The sequence below is a fragment of the Oncorhynchus mykiss genome, chromosome 23 (genome assembly GCF_013265735.2).
Source record: "Oncorhynchus mykiss isolate Arlee chromosome 23, USDA_OmykA_1.1, whole genome shotgun sequence".
Classification (NCBI taxonomy): Eukaryota; Metazoa; Chordata; class Actinopteri; order Salmoniformes; family Salmonidae; genus Oncorhynchus; species Oncorhynchus mykiss.
This window is the reverse complement of record NC_048587.1, coordinates 62193659-62203878: the sequence shown is the minus strand read 5'-3', so window position 1 is coordinate 62203878 and position 10220 is coordinate 62193659. Positions and strand designations below refer to the sequence as shown.

General features: G+C 40.3%; 1 protein-coding gene across 2 annotated transcripts in view; it reads left to right on the top strand.

The window, feature by feature from the left end:
- Positions 1-1250: 1250 nt before the first annotated feature.
- The window catches only part of LOC118943935 (butyrophilin subfamily 2 member A1-like), a 35052-nt gene continuing 26082 nt past the window's right edge, over positions 1251-10220 (top strand). Inside the window, exons 1-4 of one of the 2 annotated variants that reach the window (XM_036960989.1) lie at positions 1251-1393; positions 1535-1603; positions 3098-3448; positions 3589-3870. In XM_036960989.1, coding sequence (XP_036816884.1) covers positions 1537-1603; positions 3098-3448; positions 3589-3870 — 700 coding nt within the window. In that variant the 5' untranslated portion in view covers positions 1251-1393; positions 1535-1536. Of the gene's footprint in view, positions 1394-1500; positions 1604-3097; positions 3449-3588; positions 3871-10220 lie in introns of both variants that reach the window. The other variant, XM_036960990.1, reaches the window with a different exon arrangement.

The following is a 10220-nucleotide window of genomic DNA, read 5'->3' as shown; positions in this document are numbered from 1 at the left end:
TTTTGTATTGATCGTGTTTCGTCTTCATTAAACATGTATCAAAATTACCACGCTGCGTTTTGGTCCGACTCTCTTTCAACCGAAGAAAACCGTAACAGTCTCAGGGGAAACAGTCCTGTGTGTTGAGATGATCTGCCATTAAAGGGACAATCCAGTATTGGTACATCCATTTTTTTTACCTTTAAATGAATGATATGTAGCCATTGATTGTTAGAGAATTTAACATGAGTTTAGTTCAAATGTCTTCCCCAATCAGAACCCAAATGATCAGCTTGTTTCACTACATTGCTTGTAAATAATGTAATTGGTAACTAACGCTGTATAGCTTCAGAATGTGGTTAAACTATCATTTTGATCTCCTGGATGGTCAGTCCTTGCATCCATCCTTGCTTCATCTTTGAATTTGAGTGGTTTAATTTCTCCAGCTCCATCCCAGCTGTTTACCCAAAGAAAGTGGTGGGCGGCCATTTAGTTGTTTGAATCCCAGATTGCCCCTTTAAGGATCATATGGTGGTGCTCACAGGAGCAATATTAATTTATTTGATTTCTTATTTCTGTTTTGTGTGCTTGATATTTGGGTTTGTCAGTTTCTCACACTTGTTCCCGCTGCCTATCTACATTTTCAAGGATGCCTTTGTACATTCTAAAGATATGAAATGACTGTGACCTGTAGTTCACTGGTGCTGAATAATAAGATCTGTGGAGGAAAACTATGGACTGAAAAATGTAAGGGACTTCCTGTGGAAAAACGCAAGACATTAAAGAGCCTCTAGAAAGGTTTGAAAGCCTTGCTCTCCTTGGCTGTTCCTTTTAATGTACATTCAAATGGAAATGATTTAGAGGTACATGAGTGTGAACGTGTGTTTGTCCGTGGTGAGATTCAAACACGTTAACACTAGATCATTACACTAGATGTTTGTTATACTTCCACCTCGACCAACCACCCTCCTTTCAGCTTTGCCTTAAATCACCATCTGTCTTATGTGACCATATCAAATGTAACTTATACTAATTTAAATGTTCTGTATTTATGTTTACTAAGTTACATCTAGTCTATTAATGTTACCTATCATACCTATCATGTAAAAGGAGTGGCACAGATTTAAGTAAACTATCATGTTTTGCTTGGGTTATAGACCTCTCTGTGTCACATGGTCTACACATCAGCCAGGCTTGGAATCCACAACCAAAACTTACCACCACAGTTCACACCCATGTTATCAGATTCTGAGCTCACTATGCAACAGTTGTGTGCAGCGATGCAGTTGAACAGGTTATTGTTCCAAGGAATAGAAAGAAGAAGGAGGTAGTTTGATCACATCACAATAGTTTGATCACAGAACACTAGTACATTTATCAGACTGCAGTGCCTCAATAGGACTGATTCAACCAGGTAAATGGATGAGCTAGTTTGCTATTGAAATGTGTTATACTATGTTATCCATTGTTATTGTATAATTAATGCTACAGTATTGCTTTCCTGGTTTCAAGTTGTGTTAGTCTTTCTCTTCATGATGAATATAATTGTCTTCAGGAATGAAGGTGACTCAACTAGACTGTCTGTGTCTGATTCTTCTACATCTCCTACACACATCAGGCTCTGGTACAGTAGAATACATATTTAATATCTCACTGCCTTCAATACCTCTGTGTGTGTGATCAATATCATCTCATTGTGTCTTTAGTCACTATTGTGGTCTTAAGGGTTCTACACAGTCTAATCAAACGGAGCCGACGGAGGTCCTTTTGCTTCTCTGTCTACATAGTTCTACTACTATTGGGCTGTGCGGCCCCCCAAAGAAATGCCACCCCACACCATGACTGACCCACCGCCAAACCGGTCATGCTGGAGGATGTTGCAGGCAGCAGAACGTTCTCCACGGCGTCTCAAGACTCTGTCACGTCTGTCACATGTGCTCAGTGTGAACCTGCTTTCATCTGTGAAGAGCACAGGGCACCAGTGGCGAATTTGCCAATCTTGGTGTTCTCTGGCAAATGCCAAACGTCCTGCACGGTGTTGGGTTGTAAGCACAACCCCCACCTGTGGACGTCGGGCCCTCATACCACCCTCATGGAGTCTGTTTCTGACCTTTTGAGCAGACACATGCACATTTGTGGCCTGCTGGAGGTCATTTTGCAGGGCTCTGGCAGTGCTCCTCCTGCTCCTCCTTGCACAAAGGCGGAGGTAGCGGTCCTGCTGCTGGGTTGTTGCCCTCCTACGGCCTCCTCCACATCCCCTGATGTACTGGCCTGTCTCCTGGTAGCGCCTCCATGCTCTGGACACTATGCTGACAGACACAGCAAACCTTCTTGCCACAGCTCGCATTGATGTGCCATCCTGGACTCGGTCTCATGCTACCACTAGAGTGAAAGCACCGCCAGCATTCAAAAGTGACCAAAACATCAGCCAGGAAGCATAGGAACTGAGAAGTGGTCTGTGATCACCCCCTGCAGAACCACTCCTTTATTGGGGGTGTCTTGCTAATTGCCTATAATTTCTACCTGTTGTCTATCCCATTTGCTCAACAGCATGTGCAATTTATTGTCAATCAGTGTTGCTTCCCAAGTGGACAGTTTGATTTCACAGAAGTGTGATTGACTTGGAGTTACATTGTGTTGTTTAAGTGTTCCCTTTATTTTTTTGAGCAGTGTATATATACTACAGTGTATAGTACTGTATATACTACAGTGTATAGTACTACTGTATATACTATAGTGTACCACAGTATAATACTACTTTAAATACTACAGTTTATATATTTTTTATTTAACCTTTATTTAACTAGGCAAGTTAAGAACAAATTCTTATTTTCAATGATGGCCTAGGAACAGTAGGTTAACTACCATGTTCAGCGGCAAATTGACAGATTTTTACCTTGTCAGCTCGGGGATTCGATCTTGCAATTTTTAGGTTACTAATCCAACACTCTAACCACTAGGCTACCTGCCACCAGTATATATTACAGTGTATAGTACTACTATATATACTGCAGTGTATATTACTACTATATATACTACAGTGTATTTCAGATCAGAGCAGATGACAGAGGAGAACAATTGAAACTATTGAAACTGTTCATCTGTCTGTTCTCTTCAGAGAGGTTTGAGGTTCTTGGTCCAACTGATTCCATTGTTGCTGTAGCTGGTGATGACATCATTCTGCCCTGTTACCTCAAACCCAACATCAGTGCTGAGGACATGACAGTGGACTGGCTGAACCTGGACTTCTTAGACGAACGTGTCTTTCGTTACCAAAACCACAGAATCATACGAGATGATCAGATTCCCTACTATAGAGGAAGAACTTCACTGTTTGAAGAGGAACTATGGAGGGGCAACACCTCTTTGAAACTGACCAGGGTACAAGGCACTGATGAGGGACATTACAAATGCTTAATTCAGTCAAAGAGCTGGTATGATGATTTCACTGTTCAAGTCCTCGTTAAAGGTGAGCTTTATTTTCATGTTAATGTAATAATCTCACTACAGTACAATTACATCACATCTTTCCTTCATATTAATGGATACAGTATGTGTCTATTTGTTCACAGCCTGTCACCTGCTAACATCCAATCTGTGTGTCTGTAGCTGTAGGATCCAAGCCAGTGGTGTCCATTGAGGGACACAGAGAGGGAGGGATGGGTCTGCTGTGTGAATCAGAAGGCTGGCACCCTGACCCTGAGCTGGTGTGGCTGGACAGTAAAGGAGTCCATCTCTCTGCTCGAACTCTTGAGACACACAGAGACTTCAAGGGATTCTACAGAGTCAAACAACATGTCATTGTCCAGGAGACTGACACAAACCACTTTACCTGCAGAGTCCAACAGAAACGGATCAATGAGAAGATGGAGACAGAGATTCACCTCCCTAGTGAGTAACACCATCATATTATTTAGACATGAAACACTGGAGATATTGATGTGTTAATGTCCAGTATGTGTTTTAACCAAAGGCTTTGAGACGACAATACAAAAGGATAGTATTTATTATGACATACTCCACTGCTGTGTGGTAGTATTAGTACCAAACCCTGTTGTTGATGTGTGGTAGTATTAGTACCAAACCCTGTTGTTGATGTGTAATGATGTGTGGTAGTATTAGTACCAAACCCTGTTGTTGATGTGTGGTAGTATTAGTACCAAACCCTGTTGTTGATGTGTGGTAGTATTAGTACCAAACCCTGTTGTTGATGTGTGGTAGTATTAGTACCAAACCCTGTTGTTGATGTGTGGTAGTATTAGTACCAAACCCCGTTGTTGATGTGTAATGATGTGTGGTAGTATTAGTACCAAACCCTGTTGTTGATGTGTGGTAGTATTAGCACCAAACCCTGTTGTTGATGTGTGGTAGTATTAACACCAAACCATGTTGTTGATGTGTAATGATGTGTGGTAGTATTGGTACCAGACCCTGTTGTTGATGTGTAATGATGTGTGGTAGTATTAGTACCAAACCCTGTTGTTGATGTGTGGTAGTATTAGTACCAAACCCTGTTGTTGATGTGTGGTAGTATTAGTGCCGAACCCTGTTGTTGATGTGTGGTAGTATTAGTACCAAACCCTGTTGTTGATGTGTAATGATGTGTGGTAGTATTAGTACCAAACCCTGTTGTTGAAGTGTGGTAGTATTAGTACCAAACCCTGTTGTTGATGTGTGGTAGTATTAGTACCAAACCCTGTTGTTGAAGTGTGGTAGTATTAGTACCAAACCCTGTTGTTGATGTGTAATGATGTGTGGTAGTATTAGTACCAAACCCTGTTGTTGAAGTGTGGTAGTATTAGTACCAAACCCTGTTGTTGATGTGTAGTGATGTGTGGTAGTATTAATACCAAACCCTGTTGTTGGTGTGTGGTAGTATTAGTACCAAACCCTGTTGTTGATGTGTGGTAGTATTAGTACCAAACCCTGTTGTTGATGTGTAATGATGTGTGGTAGTATTAGTACCAAACCCTGTTGTTGGTGTGTGGTAGTATTAGTACCAAACCCTGTTGTTGATGTGTAATGATGTGTGGTAGTATTAGTACCAAACCCTGTTGTTGATGTGTGGTAGTATTAGTACCAAACCCTGTTGTTGATGTGTGGTAGTATTAGTACCAAACCCTGTTGTTGATGTGTAATGATGTGTGGTAGTATTAGTACCAAACCCTGTTGTTGATGTGTGGTAGTATTAGTGCCAAACCCTGTTGTTGAAGTGTGGTAGTATTAGTACCAAACCCTGTTGTTGATGTGTAATGATGTGTGGTAGTATTAGTACCAAACCCTGTTGTTGATGTGTAATGATGTGTGGTAGTATTAGTACCAAACCCTGTTGTTGATGTGTGGTAGTATTAGTACCAAACCCTGTTGTTGATGTGTAATGATGTGTGGTAGTATTAGTACCAAACCCTGTTGTTGATGTGTGGTAGTATTAGTACCAAACCCTGTTGTTGATGTGTGGTAGTATTAGTACCAAACCCTGTTGTTGATGTGTAATGATGTGTGGTAGTATTAGTACCAAACCCTGTTGTTGATGTGTGGTAGTATTAGTACCAAACCCTGTTGTTGATGTGTGGTAGTATTAACACCAAACCCTGTTGTTGATGTGTAATGATGTGTGGTAGTATTAGTACCAGACCCTGTTGTTGATGTGTAATGATGTGTGTGGTAGTATTAGTACCAAACCCTGTTGTTGATGTGTAATGATGTGTGGTAGTATTAGTACCAAACTCTGTTGTTGGTGTGTAATGATGTGTGGTAGTATTAGTACCAAACCCTGTTGTTGGTGTGTAATGATGTGTGGTATTATTGGTACCAGACCCTGTTGTTGATGTGTAATGATGTGTGGTAGTATTAGTACCAAACCCTGTTGTTGGTGTGTAATGATGTGTGGTAGTATTAGTACCAAACCCTGTTGTTGATGTGTAATGATGTGTGGTAGTATTAGTACCAAACCCTGTTGTTGATGTGTAATGATGTGTGGTAGTATTAGTACCAAACTCTGTTGTTGATGTGTGGTAGTATTAGTACCAAACCCTGTTGTTGGTGTGTAATGATGTGTGGTATTATTGGTACCAGACCCTGTTGTTGATGTGTAATGATGTGTGGTAGTATTAGTACCAAACCCTGTTGTTGGTGTGTAATGATGTGTGGTAGTATTAGTACCAAACCCTGTTGTTGATGTGTGGTAGTATTAGTACCAAACCCTGTTGTTGGTGTGTAATGATGTGTGGTAGTATTAGTGCCAAACCCTGTTGTTGATGTGTGGTAGTATTAGTACCAAACCCTGTTGTTGATGTGTTATGATGTGTGGTAGTATTAGTACCAAACCCTGTTGTTGATGTGTGGTAGTATTAGTACCAAACCCTGTTGTTGAAGTGTGGTAGTATTAGTACCAAACCCTGTTGTTGATGTGTAATGATGTGTGGTAGTATTCGTACCAAACCCTGTTGTTGATGTGTAATGATGTGTGGTAGTATTAGTACCAAACCCTGTTGTTGATGTGTAATGATGTGTGGTATTATTAGTACCAAACCCTGTTGTTGATGTGTAATGATGTGTGGTAGTATTAGTGCCAAACCCTGTTGTTGAAGTGTGGTAGTATTAGTACCAAACCCTGTTGTTGATGTGTAATGATGTGTGGTAGTATTAGTACCAAACCCTGTTGTTGATGTGTGGTAGTATTAGTACCAAACCCTGTTGTTGATGTGTAATGATGTGTGGTAGTATTAGTACCAAACCCTGTTGTTGATGTGTGGTAGTATTAGTACCAAACCCTGTTGTTGATGTGTGGTAGTATTAGTACCAAACCCTGTTGTTGATGTGTGGTAGTATTAGTACCAAACCCTGTTGTTGATGTGTGGTAGTATTAGTACCAAACCCCGTTGTTGATGTGTAATGATGTGTGGTAGTATTAGTACCAAACCCTGTTGTTGATGTGTGGTAGTATTAGCACCAAACCCTGTTGTTGATGTGTGGTAGTATTAACACCAAACCCTGTTGTTGATGTGTAATGATGTGTGGTAGTATTGGTACCAGACCCTGTTGTTGATGTGTAATGATGTGTGGTAGTATTAGTACCAAACCCTGTTGTTGATGTGTGGTAGTATTAGTACCAAACCCTGTTGTTGATGTGTGGTAGTATTAGTGCCGAACCCTGTTGTTGATGTGTGGTAGTATTAGTACCAAACCCTGTTGTTGATGTGTAATGATGTGTGGTAGTATTAGTACCAAACCCTGTTGTTGAAGTGTGGTAGTATTAGTACCAAACCATGTTGTTGATGTGTAATGATGTGTGGTAGTATTAGTACCAAACCCTGTTGTTGAAGTGTGGTAGTATTAGTACCAAACCCTGTTGTTGATGTGTAGTGATGTGTGGTAGTATTAATACCAAACCCTGTTGTTGGTGTGTGGTAGTATTAGTACCAAACCCTGTTGTTGATGTGTGGTAGTATTAGTACCAAACCCTGTTGTTGATGTGTAATGATGTGTGGTAGTATTAGTACCAAACCCTGTTGTTGATGTGTGGTAGTATTAGTACCAAACCCTGTTGTTGATGTGTGGTAGTATTAGTACCAAACCCTGTTGTTGATGTGTAATGATGTGTGGTAGTATTAGTACCAAACCCTGTTGTTGATGTGTGGTAGTATTAGTGCCAAACCCTGTTGTTGAAGTGTGGTAGTATTAGTACCAAACCCTGTTGTTGATGTGTAATGATGTGTGGTAGTATTAGTACCAAACCCTGTTGTTGATGTGTAATGATGTGTGGTAGTATTAGTACCAAACCCTGTTGTTGATGTGTGGTAGTATTAGTACCAAACCCTGTTGTTGATGTGTAATGATGTGTGGTAGTATTAGTACCAAACCCTGTTGTTGATGTGTGGTAGTATTAGTACCAAACCCTGTTGTTGATGTGTGGTAGTATTAGTACCAAACCCTGTTGTTGATGTGTAATGATGTGTGGTAGTATTAGTACCAAACCCTGTTGTTGATGTGTGGTAGTATTAGTACCAAACCCTGTTGTTGATGTGTGGTAGTATTAACACCAAACCCTGTTGTTGATGTGTAATGATGTGTGGTAGTATTAGTACCAGACCCTGTTGTTGATGTGTAATGATGTGTGTGGTAGTATTAGTACCAAACCCTGTTGTTGATGTGTAATGATGTGTGGTAGTATTAGTACCAAACTCTGTTGTTGGTGTGTAATGATGTGTGGTAGTATTAGTACCAAACCCTGTTGTTGGTGTGTAATGATGTGTGGTATTATTGGTACCAGACCCTGTTGTTGATGTGTAATGATGTGTGGTAGTATTAGTACCAAACCCTGTTGTTGGTGTGTAATGATGTGTGGTAGTATTAGTACCAAACCCTGTTGTTGATGTGTGGTAGTATTAGTACCAAACCCTGTTGTTGGTGTGTAGTGATGTGTGGTAGTATTAATACCAAACCCTGTTGTTGGTGTGTGGTAGTATTAGTACCAAACCCTGTTGTTGATGTGTAATGATGTGTGGTAGTATTAGTACCAAACCCTGTTGTTGATGTGTGGTAGTATTAGTACCAAACCCTGTTGTTGATGTGTGGTAGTATTAGTACCAAACCCTGTTGTTGATGTGTGGTAGTATTAGTACCAAACCCTGTTGTTGATGTGTAGTGATGTGTGGTAGTATTAATACCAAACCCTGTTGTTGGTGTGTGGTAGTATTAGCACCAAACCCTGTTGTTGATGTTTGGTAGTATTAGTACCAAACCCTGTTGTTGATGTGTAATGATGTGTGGTAGTATTAGTACCAAACCCTGTTGTTGGTGTGTGGTAGTATTAGTACCAAACCCTGTTGTTGATGTGTAATGATGTGTGGTAGTATTAGTACCAAACCCTGTTGTTGATGTGTGGTAGCATTAGTACCAAACCCTGTTGTTGATGTGTGGTAGTATTAGTACCAAACCCTGTTGTTGATGTGTAATGATGTGTGGTAGTATTAGTACCAAACCCTGTTGTTGATGTGTGGTAGTATTAGTGCCAAATCCTGTTGTTGATGTGTGGTAGTATTAGTACCAAACCCTGTTGTTGATGTGTAATGATGTGTGGTAGTATTAGTACCAAACCCTGTTGTTGATGTGTAATGATGTGTGGCAGTATTAGTACCAAACCCTGTTGTTGATGTCTGGTAGTATTAGTACCAAACCCTGTTGTTGATGTGTAATGATGTGTGGTAGTATTAGTACCAAACCCTGTTGTTGATGTTTGGTAGTATTAGTACCAAACCCTGTTGTTGATGTGTGGTAGTATTAGTACCAAACCCTGTTGTTGATGTGTAATGATGTGTGGTAGTATTAACACCAAACCCTGTTGTTGATGTGTGGTAGTATTAGTACCAAACCCTGTTGTTGATGTGTGGTAGTATTAACACCAAACCCTGTTGTTGATGTGTAATGATGTGTGGTACTATTAGTACCAGACCCTGTTGTTGATGTGTAATGATGTGTGTGGTAGTATTAGTACCAAACCCTGTTGTTGATGTGTAATGATGTGTGGCAGTATTAGTACCAAACTCTGTTGTTGATGTGTGGTAGTATTAGTACCAAACCCTGTTGTTGGTGTGTAATGATGTGTGGTATTATTGGTACCAGACCCTGTTGTTGATGTGTAATGATGTGTGGTAGTATTAGTACCAAACCCTGTTGTTGGTGTGTAATGATGTGTGGTAGTATTAGTACCAAACCCTGTTGTTGATGTGTGGTAGTATTAGTACCAAACCCTGTTGTTGGTGTGTAATGATGTGTGGTAGTATTAGTGCCAAACCCTGTTGTTGATGTGTGGTAGTATTAGTACCAAGCCCTGTTGTTGATGTGTTTTGATGTGTGGTAGTATTAGTACCAAACCCTGTTGTTGATGTGTGGTAGTATTAGTACCAAACCCTGTTGTTGAAGTGTGGTAGTATTAGTACCAAACCCTGTTGTTGATGTGTAATGATGTGTGGTAGTATTCGTACCAAACCCTGTTGTTGATGTGTAATGATGTGTGGTAGTATTAGTACCAAACCCTGTTGTTGATGTGTAATGATGTGTGGTAGTATTAGTACCAAACCCTGTTGTTGATGTGTAATGATGTGTGGTATTATTAGTACCAAACCCTGTTGTTGATGTGTAATGATGTGTGGTAGTATTAGTGCCAAACCCTGTTGTTGAAGTGTGGTAGTATTAGTACCAAACCCTGTTGTTGATGTGTAATGATGTGTGGTAGTATT